At 46.1% G+C, this 15,466-nt stretch overlaps 1 protein-coding gene across 1 annotated transcript in view; it reads right to left on the bottom strand.

Annotated features, from left to right (window-relative positions):
- dock11 (dedicator of cytokinesis 11) overlaps window positions 1-15,466 on the bottom strand; it is a gene marked incomplete at both ends in the record, with an annotated part of 85,861 nt that overhangs the window by 32,683 nt on the left and 37,712 nt on the right. Inside the window, 13 exons of the mRNA XM_084452213.1 lie at window positions 2,281-2,462; window positions 3,797-3,908; window positions 6,054-6,137; window positions 6,923-7,069; window positions 8,881-8,952; window positions 9,323-9,448; window positions 9,814-9,883; window positions 10,042-10,163; window positions 10,336-10,428; window positions 10,550-10,633; window positions 12,437-12,558; window positions 12,651-12,774; window positions 14,172-14,264. Coding sequence (XP_084308339.1) covers window positions 2,281-2,462; window positions 3,797-3,908; window positions 6,054-6,137; window positions 6,923-7,069; window positions 8,881-8,952; window positions 9,323-9,448; window positions 9,814-9,883; window positions 10,042-10,163; window positions 10,336-10,428; window positions 10,550-10,633; window positions 12,437-12,558; window positions 12,651-12,774; window positions 14,172-14,264 — 1,431 coding nt within the window. The remainder of the gene's footprint in view (window positions 1-2,280; window positions 2,463-3,796; window positions 3,909-6,053; window positions 6,138-6,922; window positions 7,070-8,880; window positions 8,953-9,322; window positions 9,449-9,813; window positions 9,884-10,041; window positions 10,164-10,335; window positions 10,429-10,549; window positions 10,634-12,436; window positions 12,559-12,650; window positions 12,775-14,171; window positions 14,265-15,466) is intronic.

The following is a 15,466-nucleotide window of genomic DNA, read 5'->3' as shown; positions in this document are numbered from 1 at the left end:
TGGTCCCCTCTATATCTGTATTTGGAACGGAAATGGAGTCTGATTTATTTATTTATTTTATTTTTTAAATTTTTTATATGTGTATATACATTATTATTATTATTTCATGTAGTTATTTATGTAACTGACCTCGTGCCCAGATTCCCCAGGCATGACATGTACAACTGATTGTGCGTTTATGATATACTGCTGCTGTGTTGTGAGCTTGTATACTTGAAAATCCAATAAAAAGATAATTTGAAAAAAAAAGCCTCCTGGGAAACAGCAGTGAAACCGCTTCAACACACCTTGGTGAGGCAGGAGCTAAACTGATAAGCTCATTCCAGTTATTGTGACTCACCAGCTTTGAGTGTTTCCTATTAGAAGCAGACTAGAATTTCCAGCTTTTACTACAGTATGTCAATCTCCCTCTCTCTGCCAGTCTCTCCCTCTCCTCTCTCGTCTCGCTGGCTGATTCATTATTTTCACTAACTATTCTACTAGAATAGTTTCTCTAACTATTAGTCTTAGGGGCTGGTCACTAGAGGAGTTTAGAGTGCGCGGAAATAAAAATGCATGAGCCTCCCTCTGACAGAAATATATTTTTGAAGACAAAGGAGGTTCTCCGTGCACATCCAACAGGGCGGAGGTGCTGGTCAGACGCCGGAGCAACGAATCAAAAAGAAAAATTGTCCCGTATACTTATCAGTATTGGAAGGAGGGAACTTGACTTTGACTTTGTATGAATATAAACTTTATTTCAGAAAACAACGCGTTTCGCAATGCGCTTCTTCAGGTTTCATCAGAAGGACTGAATTCAAGGTGAAAATCCAATAGGACTCCAATAGGACTTTTGCAAAGGGAGTCCTATTGGATTTTCACTTTGAATTCTGTGGAACCCCATGGCCTGAACAAGTCTGGAACTTAGTGCCTTTTTATAGACATGTTAATGCATTCATGTATCTAATTTGTGTATCTTTATATTTTGTGTATTCATGTATATATATCATGTTCTGTGGTTTTCCATATTCTTTGTATACTTTGTGGAGCCTATTGCTCTTAGGATGTTTTTTTGCTATTGATGAATTGTTGCAGTTTCTTTACCATTGCTCCTTTGATTGCAATTGTCTACCTGTGCGTAACGGGTGTGTCCTGTAGCCACACCCCTATAAAAGGGGACTGAATTCAGTCCTTCTGATGAAACCTGAAGAAGCGCATTGCGAAATGCGTTGTTTTCTGAAACAAAGTTTATATTCATACAAAGTCAAGTTCTGGAGTGTGCGGTCCCCTCCTTCCAATACTGAAGTATACGTGACAATTTTTCTTTTAGAAATATATTTTTCTTTGACCCTCCCCAAGTGATTGAAAAAAAAAAAGAAGATCCCTTGACCCTCCCCCTCCAAACAGGCAATATTCATTTTAATATGGTGTTACTCGAAATAAGCAGAAAACTTGAACACAAAGTTATGATCGAGTCATCCTCACGGTTGGCGTGTGAGGCAGCAGCAACTCCTCCAGCACGCCTCATGCTGTGTCTTGTCATGTCTCAGTTTTCTCTGATTTCCAGCACAGGTTCAAAGCGGCCTCCCAGTTTTGCTGATTACACTGATTATGTCATAGGCTACATGTTACTGTAACATCAGTAGTGAATGAAAGAAGGGAAAGGACAGTTTTAAAATGACCAGCAACAGCCAAATGCACTGCATGTCGGTGTCTGTTCGTTCTACACGTGAGTTGTTAAATCTATCCTGTCATCACCAGCAGAGCGCCACTGATTGGCTAGATGCTGTATATGCCCATTGTCTGGATAGGCCAAGCACATAGATCGACTGATAGCAGCCAAAGAGAAATGATAGCCTAAACCAGGTCATACAAAAACAGCTTGCTGGATTCCGAAAACCTGAAGAAAGATTTTATATTTTGATCGATTCAAATTTGTAAGATCCTCCCCTGGACTCAAATTAAAAAACAGTAACCCTCCCTTGGACTAAAATTTAAAAAGCATGACCCTCCCCTGCTTTCCTCCAGTGACACCCTCCTATAAATTTCACCCTCCTTTCAATTTCAAACGGTACCTTAATTGACGGCCATTTTTGCCACTGTCTATGTTGTGATTTTGTATAATATGGCATTATGATTCGTTCACACATCTTCTGAGCTTTGGCTGCTCACAAAAAAACTGACTGGGTCTTCTTATATCACAGTTTGTGTGTTGCTAGGTCCATCTGAGACCCAAATGTATGTGTGCAAGCACTGAGACAGTAAGCTTTAAGGTGTTTCAATGCCAGCCTGCCTCCTCACCTTGAACTGGGTGTAGCGGTCGTCCATGGCGTGTTTGATGAGCAGGTTCTTGAGCACGGCCACGGCCAGCTGCCTGACCTCCGGCGCGGCCTGTAGCCCCGCCGCCACCTCCCTCAGCAGCAGGCCCACCAGGAAGTGGTTCCTGCAGTAGTCCTCCGTCAGGCTGAACTCCAGGCTCTGCTCTGCGATTGGATGACAGCAAGGGGTCAATGGTAAGGTCGCGGCAGGGTTGGGTGTGATTGGTATGTTATCCAGGGTGCTACTGTGCTATAGTTCACATGCGGGGCCTGTGCTGTCGATGTACAGACGTGTCAGACAAACATCAGATGGACTCACAAACTGGGCTTCATGAATTCATTCTGTGACGTTGACATGACGGTTAACGCACACACAAGCCTGGGCGATGCTCTACCAGGGCACGTTTACACTCTCAACCAAAACTCTTGACATGCCACTCCACGGAGGCATCCAAGTCACAATCTGTCCCAGCAGATTTCACCGGTGTGGACTGACACACCATGACGTCCTTGAATGCACTCTCTCACGAGGAGAGGTTCAGAGCAAAACCTGTGAGAATCTCCTAAGTATTTATTGTTTGGTTACAAATAAGGGTTTGAAACGCAGCGTGCCCATTCGTGTCTACTACCGTCAACATTTACAAGTTGTGACCTGTATGAGATGACGCAGAACTTCCCCAATCCAATCCTACAGTACAAAGGTGTGTTGTGAACTTGTGATAGGATCTTCACAGGTTGTTTTCTGAGTCACTCCTGTGGTCAGACAGCATCGAAGCAGTATTTGGAGTGGCACAGGGAGAGAGAGAGAAAGAGAGAGAGAGAGAGTGAGAGAGAGAGAGCGAGAGAGAGAAGAGAGAGAGAGAGAGAGAGAGAGGGAGAAAGAAGAGAGAATGGGAGAGCAGGGGAACAGCATGAAAGACTCTCCCCTCGAGGCATTTGTCTTTCAAGTCTCAAATCAGTCAAACAGAAGGGAATTGGATTTCTAAAGTGCCAAAGCCAACCACTGCAGTAGCCGAACATGGCGTTCGGTGAGTAAACGTGTTACTGTAGCATTAGCTAGCATTAGCAATCTCTGAGTGTGAACGAGAGTCGTTGGGGGAAAGGGGGCTAACAGAATGGGTTAGTGGAGGAGCGGTTGTGTGTTAGCCATGTATAGTAGGGCTGATGTACAGTAGGGGGCGTCACCTACCTACTACGCCAAAAAGCTCCGTCGCGTACGAAATAAAATCTGACCTCAAGCAAAAAATACAAACAGAAGGTGGGGGACAAATTGAAAAGAAATGAATAAACCATGCTGTATTACCAGAATACACTGTGGTTTTAAAGTCATATTTGAACAACACCCCCTTCGCTGAACTCCACATGAACTGCTCGGTAATAGACGTGTGTTGGGAGTTTATGAGTGGGCCAAACCAATCAGGCAGGTTAATGGGGGGTGGGGGGTGAGGGTGAGGGGTGACAGTGCAGTGGTTATGAGGGAGGACAGCTGGAGGCCGTACCCTGAACTCTCTGGAGCTTGGTGCGTCCGAAGGCCATGGGCAGATTGAGAGGGATGTAGTGCTCGTGGTTGCACACCGTCATGAGGAAGTCAAACTTCATCTCCGTCAACACCTGTAGCCAAACAACATAATCATTAAAAGAGTACAGTGAGAACTTTAAATGCTTGCCATTCCTGGTGAAAGTATTTCTATGGAACACATCCACTTCTATGGCAATCCATTCAACTAGAAGCGCACACGGGTGGGTGAGCTGGTTTAATTTGAGAGTCAAATATAAACTGATACCGATATGACTGACTGACTGAGGATACAATCTTTTTTTTTAAGATATCTTTTTTAAGGCATTTCTGCTTTATTAGGGATAGGACAGTGTAGGTGACAGACGGGAAAGGTGGGAGAGAGAGAGGGGAAGACATGCAGCAAAGGGCATGGGCCAGATTCGAACCCACACCGCTGCAGAAAGGACTAGCCTTTACATGGTAAGCGCCCCTCCCCATTGAGTTACCGGGTCGCCCCCTGAGGATACAATCTGACTGGCTCCAAGGACTATGGGACAACTGCACACTGGAGCATATAGAACAATGGAATGTTCCCAATAGTTTATTAAATATTGGCGTTTCGATCTTCATCAGATTAATTCTGATGGATCGAATAAGATCGAAACGTCAATATTTTTTCTCACGTTTCTTCCTTCCTGTCATGTCACCAGGGCTGACGGGCGGGAGCCACGAGGTGGCGAGCGGTGGCATTATCACCTCCTGACAGCTGGAGCCACCTCAGTTTTCCATTCCTGTATAATGTGTTTGACTGATTTTATTATTATTTGAGAACATTCTTTTCGAAACTGAGCGGTTTGATACATTTTTCCACATTTTGGTGGCGGAGTCAGTTTGATTTGATAGATAGATGTTGATAGATGACGTCCTGCAGTAACTCATCATCTCGCATCTTTCCCCCTTCAGTTACTAAAATGGTTTGAAATAGTTAGCTAGCGATGGCTAGCCAGGAGTGACCAGTGGTTGAGTAACTGGTTAATAAAGTAGTTTGAAACAGTCAGTAGCTTTTAACACATTGGTTGACAAAATTGTATTTGTGTAGGATGTAAACAGATGTTTATGGGATCAAATTAATGCCGAAAGTATTGTCTGTGTAAGAAAATAAATCACAGGTACAAATAATATTTCTTGTGATCCAAAAAAATCAAATGCATTTTTCTGAATTGTAAACAAAAACGTTTCGTTCAGAGGTCAGACAGCTGGTGAAAAGACTGCACCAATAATGAAAATCAGTAGGTAACATGAGTCTCTGATCAATATCTCTATAATAATTGTGCCCACTCAAGAATTTCACACGTCACCTTTCCTCTAGTCTATTTATTCAATTTTACATCTAATCTATTTTTTGTTCAAATGACCTTCATTCCCTTAATTTAAGATTAAGATTAATGTCACAATTTTCACTTGATATTTTCACCTGGTAGTGAAAGGTGGGGATATAATAGATAGGAAGGCAGACTCCAAGAACAAGAACATCTACCTGCCGGGGGCGATGGCAGACAACTTTGATTGCATACAGTCTGTATGGGGGTGCTTGATCACTGACTGGTGGAGACATAATGTGCACACGCAAAGACAGGAGTGGCCGCGCACGTTTAACGCCTCAATTCCACTGAATCCGGTTCCACTGAATCCGGTTGCGGTGCATTCCTGTTACCGTACGGCAGCCAGAGTTGATCGCGGCCACTCTAGACAATTATGGTGATTCTACTTACTCACACTGACATGGACATAAAGAGACAGATCAGGTCCTGCTTGGTAGGCTACTATAACTGTGGATGTGTTGTGTTCAGGTATTGACTCCACGATTCAAGGATGTTTATTATATGTACAAGATACAGGTACAGTACCAAGAAGAATGACATGCATGACCAAACTTCTAGTGAGAGAGAGGGAGAGGTGTACGAAGTGTGGATGAGTGAGAGAGATTAATTACTGATAGAGATGTTATGAAAGAGATTAATTAGATCCTGGCCGGGGGTGTGAGCAGGAAACTGTTTGACTTTGTCACCTCTAAATATCGGTTCCCTCACGTCACTGCAAATGCTGACGACATGCATTCATGAGCTGTTTTCTTGTAGTTTTGACGGAATTCAAAATGTTCAGAGCACCACAGGAACACTGTGGAACACATCCACTTCTATGGCAAATGAAGAGCTAGTTTACCTTCATAAAACCCCTTTGCCATGTGTGTATTGTACCTTGGGGTCTTTGAGGGTGAAGCCACACATGTAGTCGTTGACCAGGCTGAAGGCGAAGCCTCTGTTCATGAAGGTTAGAGACCGCTGAGGAGAGAGGAAGGCAGATTAGCACATCTAAAACCAACCATCACATCAAATACACCATCCTGTCAAGGTCAGTTACAACACAGGATCCTGTACAGACACCAAGACATTACTGTACTGTACTTCTCTTTGCAGGATCATGGTTCCTTTTTTTCTCCAGGGGCCAGGAGGTCAAAACTCTTTATCTCAATCCGATCTGATCAGATTTTGAAATCCTACTGTATATTTTGTGATCCAGGATCAGACAAGTCAGCCAGATTTCATCCCGGTATTTCAAAGCAATTCAGGATAGGGTCACCTTGATCCAGATTCAGACTTTTCAAGATGACTAGATCCTGATTATCAGTGCTTTATCAGGCCTACCTGTTGATTTTTCTCTAAGCTATATGAGACTCAGTGGTCATGCAATGATAGATGCCATTATTAACTACTACTTTTGAAGTGCCTATTATTTGTAAATAGTTGTTGGATGATTCAAAATGTAATTTATGATTGATATAATATTTGTAGAGATGATTGTGTGATGACAAACATTATTTGGTTGAATGCACTGTTCTGAGAGGTAGGCTAGAGGCCACTGCAAATGTAACTGAAAAAAGTAAATAACATTTACAAACGCTTATTATTAATAAGCTATTATTTTAATTTACAAACCCGGGCACCTTTTTTTTTATTGAAATGTATTAAATCCGGTACTGTAGATATGAGATGTATGTGTTGGATACTACAGTATATTGGAATGGACTACATGGAGATGCTTGTTTGTTGCAAACTTTGTCGCAGACCTTGATGAAGGCGGCCAGGCTGAAGTTGATGCAGCGGGCCTCCTCGGGGATCTCCGTGTGGCGGATGGTGATGTGGGGCATGATGGACAGCAGCAGGGACTGCAGCGCCTGCTGGAAGCTGTCTGGGAACCGCTGAGCTCGGGGCATCTGGACAGACAGCGCAACCAAACACAATTTTGGTTTGTATGTGACATTTGAATGTGAGTGAGAGAGAGTAAAAAAAAAAAGAATGTTTATTTTTAATGCTCTTTATTGAGAACAAGAACACAAAAAACTAATATTTTCAGCAGTTAGACCATCACCGAGTATCTTCACGCTGTCTCGCGTTGCTGGTAGGGTTAGCTTGCCTAGTGCAGCTTTCAATACACAGTAGCAGGAGTTAGTTGGGCTTGACGTGCCGAGACAGCAGGCGAGGGAAGAGGACTAACAAGCCAACTCCAAAACTTCCCCTCGAGGTGAGGGGTTGGGCGTGGGGCCCGTAAAAAACCTATAGCTACCGAGACGAGTATCTTCACGACACAGTCAAAAGCATAATAACCAAGGATACAACTGACCTGTTTCCAGGTCCATGAATTCTCATGGGTCTGGCGTTGAGACTAGGTAAATAATGGTAAATGGTCTGCACTTACAGTTCATAGCACTTTTATCCAAAGCGCTTTACAATGACCTCTCATTCACCCATTCACACACACATTCACACACCAATGGCGGCAGTATGCAAGTTGCCAGCCTGCTCATTGGGAGCAATTTGTGGTTCAGTGTCTTGCCCAAGGACACTTCGACATGTCGTCAGGAGGAGCCAGGATTCGAACCGCTGACCCTGTGGTCATTGGATGACCCGCTCTACCTCCTGAGCCACAGCCGCCTCCAAGGCTATACTGTAACGTTAATGTGCTCAACTAGTGTGTTAATGTATGTGTGTGTGTATGTGTGTGTGTCTCAACCTACAGTCACAAGGCGCTGGCAGAATTAGGAAGTGTTCATTGCAAAAATGTGCCTGAAACCCTGATCACTGGAACACAGCCAGAGGTGGATTATTTGCATTGTTGATAGAGCTTTTTAACCATCAAGTATGCACAGGAGCCAACGACTGTAACCCTCTCACTCTGCCCCCACCTCCCTCACCCCCACCTCTACACTAACACCTTCACTACTATAAGACTCTCACCCTACCCTACCCCCCCGACACTAACCCTTCACTACTATAAGACTCACACCCTACCCCCCACACACTCACTAACCATTCACTACTAAAATGCTGTGTTCCATTTGTCTGGGAAGTGGTGAGGAGGCAGGTGGGATAGATAAGACGAGAATGACGTCACTGGTAACAGTGTCTATACTGGTACAGTAGACAGCTCAGGACAAAGATGGGCATTAGCTAGCTTTGTTTTCCAAACCAGTAGATAACAACACACTACGCGGTATTTTGCGCACACAAAAGAGGTCGTACACATGTCCTCAGATAACAGTTGGGGAATACTGTGTGTATGACTGATTTATATATAACCTTTATTTAACCAGGAAGTCATGTTGAGGTATGAACCTCTTTTACAAACAAAAAGACCAGAGATTTGAGATTTAATGAGACAGAAATAAGACAGAAATGCTAGGAAAACTAGTGCAGCGAACTGGTGGTAGGGAAAAGTGGTACGAGTTCACGAGCCGAGAAAACAAGTCATTAGAGGCGTTCCAGTTAAAACTGCGAGTAGTATAGTGTGAATCGCGACTTCACGAGCCAAATGGAACGTAGCTTAAGACTCTACCCCAACCCCCCAACACCCCCCCCCACACACACCAACCCCCAACCCCTTCTCCACAGCTTCACACAGGCCACCCTCTGACTCCACATGTTGTGTAATCTCCTGACCCACCCACGACCCCTGGGAGGTTCCTCTGTGACAGTTGAACATGGCGCTGGGCGAGGGGGCCAGGTGAGAGTCAGTAGGAGCACTAACCTTCATCCTGTTGTCTTCCTGGAGGTACAGAGCCATGGACTTGGCCATGGTTTCAAAGAAGAACCACGAGTACTGAGAAAGAGGAAGAGGGGAAACGCTTTACTCAACATTGCAGGTTGAGAAAGCAGCCAGCAAAATATGTTAAAAATACGGACATATTGTGGTGGGATTTGGCTTGGCACAGACTTTGCGGTGTACCAGTTTAACAGCAGTTTCAAAGTGTGTAGAAATGTATAGTGAATGTGGTAAGTGGATCTAAATGTGGATAATAATACAGCACTTCCTCTTCCAAAGACAGCATTAGCGTCAGTGGTTGAACAGCTCCACCTGTTGTTCAGTACAGACATTACAGTTTCAGATGGGGACGATCTGGTTTTAGTCCCATTCTGTTCAAAGCGAGGGCAGGAGAACTACAATGACAACGGCCCACAGACACACACACCTTGAGCAGCTTGTTGCTGGTGTTGAAGTCGGCCGTCTGCTTGAGGATGGCGGTGACGGCCGTGGCCAGGACCTCGTGAGTGGTAGCGCACTTCCTGGACACGGCGTTGCTGGTCACAAACACGTACTGTGGACACCACACACACACACGCGCACGCAAACACACACACTGGCATGAACACACAGACCAGCATGAGTTTATTTCCTATTGAGACGGCGTCTTACTTCCAGCCAGGGCTGAAAATTAACACCTGCCACCGGCCAAATGCAGGTAAAATTCCCAATTGGCGACTAGATTTCGGAAGGCTATCTGAAAAAAAAAAAACTTGGCCAGTAGATTTTTTAATCTACAGTCCCCTTGGCAGGTGACTCACCATGAGCCAAAAAGTTAATTTTCACCCCTGCTTCCAGCCTAGGCCAGATTCACAGCTGAAAGCTTGCTGACTATCCTGAGGGTGAGGAGCGGGTCCTGACAGGCTCACACTCGCCTACCTTGAGGAAGGAGCGCAGGTAGTGTTCCAGACCCTCCTCGTGACACCGCGAGACGATGTGTATGATCACACTGCAGGAACACACCAATACATCCACATTCACACTTTATTCAGCATTTATGAAATCGACACTTCAAAGATCAATGACATTTGGCTGTTGAAAAGTTTGATAGTTGGACCTTACATAAAAGTAGAGTTTGGCCCGAGACTCGTGTCTACAGTGACTCACCGGGTGGAGTTGACGGCAATTTCGTGAGTCTCTTTGGTTGCCGTCGTAAGGACCTCAAATAGTTGCATCAGCACTGTGGGCAGGAACTTGACGATGACCTGAGTTTCCATCGCATGCAGGCACTGAGAGAAAGTAAGAAAGAAAGTAAGAAAGTAAGAAAGAAAGTAAGAAAGAAAGTAAGAAAGAAAGTAAGAAAGTAAGAAAGAAAGTAAGAAAGTAAGAAAGAAAGTAAGAAAGAAAGAAAGATGTGTGTGATGTGTGTGTGATGTGTGTGGTGTATGAGAGGAGTCCCACCTTCAGGTACTTGATGAGTTCTGCGGTGTTGCCCTCCGACACCGGGTTCCTCATCAGCTGGCAGTGCTGGAAGAAGTTATGCAGGTGCAGATCCTGGAGACGGGAACACAGTTGACACACAGCACACCTTACCCACAACGCTTTCCCAGACTTGAAACGTTTTGGAACTCGGAACATCGTTTCTCAGCGAGTCGGGGGAGGTGGAGCGCCGTACCTGAGCGTAGATCGTTGACGCCACACGGGTCCTCACTCTGAACAGCTGCTTGGCGTTGTCTACCCACTTGATATCTGGCGCGGACTGTTTTGGAGAGATCACAGACAGGAGAAGAATTTGTTTGTCATACAGCACACACATGGAATGGGCATCACATGGCAACTCACACACACACACAAACATGCATTTAAGGTCGGCGATGAAATGTTCTCTGCTCTTAACCTGTCGTCCTTCCCCCAAGGGCAGCCGGGAGCAGACAGTTGTAGGCAGCGTGCATGGGCCGCGCCCGGGGACCAACCAAGTGCTCCTGTCCGTCCTTGTTAGGGACAGACAGCGTTAGCAATCTGTTCTTCTAATGTTTTTCATATTGTTTTTTTGGGGGGCGGGAGGAAACCCTTATGAACACGGGGAGGACATACAAACTCCACACAGAAAGGCCCGGGAGACCTTCTTGCTGTGAGGCGATAGTACTGAGCCACCGTGCTGCTCGTGAGCGATTTTGGGGTTCAGTGTTCTTGCTCAAGGACACTTCGGCACACTGCCGGGAGCTGGAATCGAACCGTGGACCTTGAGATCCCCAGCCGGCCGCTCTAGCAGTTTTACATTTGTAAATTGTGGCAACCAGGACCTGCCCATCACAGTCGAAGACACAGTACCCCAGACACCCCCCCAGACACAGTTCCACACCCGCAGTGGTGGAACGAACTGCCCACTGACGTCAGGACAGCAGAGTCACTGCCCATCTTTCATCACAGGCTCAAAATTCATCTCTTCAAGAAGTATTACAACGAGCCTCCCTCTTAAGCACCTATTGTATTTTAGATTGCTATTCTTACACTCTGCCTTCAGCACTAGATTATGCTCTTAGTCACTTGTTTTAGAAAGGAGATGCACTTGTGAGTTCTGGAAGGTAGTAGTACATTGGCTTTTCCTACGATAAATGCAATTATTGTTAGTCGCTTTGGATAAAAGCGTCTGCTAAATGACTGTAATGTAATGTAACCCTGGTGTTACAGTAGGAGAGGGAGGTCCAGAACACAGAGGGTTCCCAGCACCACAATCAGCCGGCACACACCCTACCAGCCAAATCAGCACCAAGGACAGCGCCCCGAGCACTACCTGGGAGTGTCCAGGAGGCAGCCTCTGTCCTGTCCAGGTGCTGCCATCAGTCGGCACCTGGACACGGACACACCTGGAGGCCATTAACCACTCAAGAGGGAGATGCACACAAGAGGGACACTCACCAGGGCTGCGTTCTGAATCGCGTACTTCCATACTATATAGTATGCCAAATATTGATGTAGTATGTCCCAATACATACTATGCTACATACAGTATGGTAAAAATACCAGGATGTCCTACTACATCCGGTTGTGTTTTTGAAATGTGACCATATCCGTCACTGTCCATGAAACGGCATTCGTCCACAGCTGGGATTCATCAAAAGAATAGCCAGAAAAGTGTGCTGGCTTGCTGCATACTGCAAAATATGACCGGACGTAGTAGGACATTCTGGTATTTTTGCCATACTGCATGTGGCATACTATGTATTGGGACATACGACATCCATTTTTGGCATACTATATAGTATGGAAGTATGCGATTCGGAGAGGAGCCCATGTTTCTAGTCTAGTGTCTATTAAGCAGTGCCTTTCCCCAGCACCCAGGTTAGCCAGACACAACACATTCAATCAAATCAGACTTTAACCACCATCTTGATGCCTGTCACCAGGGGCGCAAAAAAGCAAGATGGAACCACAACACAGCTCACGTCAAACGTTCATTGCAGTCGCGGTTAATCCCTGTCTTTTTCAAAGCGCTGTGAGCTGAGGGGTCATGAGCAGGAGACCCCCTTCCCTCTAACAAGACACCGTCACCCCCCCTCACCTTCTTGACATCCTGGTTCTTATCGTACAGGTAGCCGGCGGGCAGGGTGGCGGACACGGGCAGCTGGAGCTCCACAGACTGCATCCTGCCGTCCTTCAGTAACGGAGCCCAGGAGTAGCCCACTGGTACAGAGAGAAGAGTGTGTTACGCACGCGCACACACACACGCACGCACGCACGCACACACATACACACACACACACACACCCCCTCACCCAGGGTCTCGACAGCCTCCCTCTTCCTGGTGCTGCCCTTGCTGCTGAGTTCACAGCTGATGTGGTGGAAGGTGAAGAGGACGTGGTGCTTCTCGTGGACGTGAACAGGCAGCTCAATCTTCACCTGCGCAGACGACAAGACAGACGCTACTGACTTCACACCAGACACAGGGACAAGCGCAGACAGTCCCCCCCCCCACCAGGGTTATTTGTATCTATTTTTGTGTATAGCTTTATTTGTATAGCTTCAACCTTTATTTGTATAGCTTTGTGTAATTTGTAATCTTTTAGAGCACATCATTGTGCCGGCAGCAATTCACAGTATTTCGGCAGCATTGCACTGGACTGTACATTGTATACTGTACCATTTACATGTAACACATTTTAAAAAGCTGAATCTGACAAAGAGCCAAATCCTAACACAAGGGGGCGCCATCAGAGAATAGTAGAACTCTCAACCAATGCGCTATGTCATTTCCTCTGACGCACGCACGCATACACACACACACACACACACACACACAAACCGGAGCCCAAGCCCAAAGCAGTTTTGCCTAGTATCGTATATATATAGTATAGTATAGTATATATATATAAATCCATTAGTAGTTCAGGAGGGTGAGTCGGCCGTGTGTCAGAATAAAACAGGCCGGTCATCTTCCTCGTAGCGTGCTGCGACTCATCTACCGTAGGTTGGGCAACTCCAACCACATACCAAGGAATGTGGAAGGTAAATCCTTCAGAACAGTCACCTCAGATTAGGAGAGCCAGGTCAGAGAATGAAAAGGGAAAGTGTGGCTTTGATGGTGTGTGTGTGGTGGTGGTGGGCTGCTAATCCATAAGAGGTCATATGGACTATTATGTCCCATTGCCCCATCAGTGGTCTGAGTCTGTGATGGTGTCCTGACCTCACCTCCCTCTCTTTTGCCTGGTCCCTGTTTAGGCACGTGGGGGACTGTGTGTGTGTGTGTGTGTGTGTGTGTGTGTGTGTGTGTGTGTGAGCGTGTGTATGTGTGTGTATGAGGGTTGAGCGTTGATCCAGATTTATGGGATTAATCCTGAGCCAACTCAGGTGGACTCTGAACACCAACGCCTCCTGCTACACCGGGCCCCAAACAGCGCAGCAGTCTCCAGGCGTTCACACACACTGTAATCAGAGATCCTTCAGGATGGGACAGCAGGACAGCAGCATATTCTGTCCTGTCTCTGCATTGTCGTTTGCACTGTCCTGTCTTTGCCCTGTCTAGTCCTTGCACCCTGTCTAATTCAAGATTACTTCATTTGTCACGTGTAATGTACGGTGTAGTCACAGTGAATTGTTGCTGCCGGCTCCAAGATTATGCTTCATACAGATAAAACTCTAATACTCTATTCGAAATATCAGATGACACACCCAACGTGTAATGTTGTCTATCCATCAGTGTTATGCGCCAAATGACCAGAACAAATTCCTAGTACAGTATGTGTAAAAACCTACCTTGCAAAATAAAACTGATTGTGATTGTGATTCTGGGCACTCACCTCATCATAGAACTCCGGGGTCTGGTTATGGTGAAGGACCGCAGGGCAGGCACTGCTGGTGAAGAGAGACTCTCCTGGCTTGCCGTAGATACACTGAAACACACATGGCAGACACAGTCATATATGGTCAGATACACTGAAACACACATGGCAGACACAGTCATATATGGTCAGATACACAAACACACAAGGTAGATACAGTCATCCTATGGTCAGATACACTGAAACACACATGGTAGACACAGTCATATATGGTCAGATACACTGAAACACACATGGTAAACACAGTCATATGGTCAGATACACTGAAACACACATGGTAGGTACAGTCATCCTACGGTTAGATACAACATGAGTAAGTGCTCCCATCTATGATTAATGAGGAGAAGATGGCTGCCTGAGGACTACAGGGCAGCCAGTCACATGTAAGAGCACGTCTCGTAAACGCCGGCGCCTAACATCCCTGCAGCATGAGCACAGGACCTTCAACAAACAGTGGTACTGTACATATATAAAGCAAACCGCTTGAAAGGCAAAGAGCTACGAGCAGCTAGAGCTCTCTGCGTCACAGTCTAAACCCAGAGGATTGGATGTACCTAGCGCAGGGCTGAACCACTGGACAGCTGGGTGACCCACACGCTTCAGTGAGAGGATCGGAGGGTAGAATACCCAATCCTTCTGGGGTTACGTGGTGTCTGCAAACAGCCCTGCACGGTTCACCTGTATGTTGACTGTATGAGACATCTCCACTGAAAATTGTCGCTAGAACAGCGCCGAAAACCGATGCTACCAATCAGAGCCACTGCCAACATCTCCAATAGGGTGAAAGGCCCAAAACATTCACCGCCCCATTAGGAAGGACTGGATTGGTTCTGCAAAGTAGGATTTTTTTCAAATCTCAAATAGTTTCCACACACTTTTAGCGACAAAACCTGGACAAATGTCTTCAGTCTCTAGTTGAGCTCAGTGTTTGAGTCGACATGCAGCTAAATTATAACGCCGGCTTCTGAGCCCTATTCTGAAGCGGTGTATTGAAGTCCAGTCGGACGATGTCTGGGTAACAGAACCTGACACAGGCAGGCCAGGGAGGGGGATGGGGGCGAGTCTGGTCCGGTGGTCAGTTAGGAGCTGTAATTAGGACGCTAATCGCTTTGGTCGTTCCCCTAAAGAGCTGCCCCGGATGGGGGGCAAAGAACAGCACAGCCGGAAGCGCAGCGCCCCCGGGAGAACAGAGCCCCGCTGTGTGAGACCGCGGGAGGAGTCTACGGGACTGGGATCGGTCCAGCTCAGCTCTG

This window comes from Borostomias antarcticus (genome assembly GCF_949987555.1).
Source record: "Borostomias antarcticus genome assembly, chromosome: 17".
NCBI lineage: Eukaryota > Metazoa > Chordata > Actinopteri > Stomiiformes > Stomiidae > Borostomias > Borostomias antarcticus.
The sequence above is the reverse complement of the archived record's forward strand: the minus strand, read 5'-3'. Positions and strand labels throughout refer to the sequence as shown.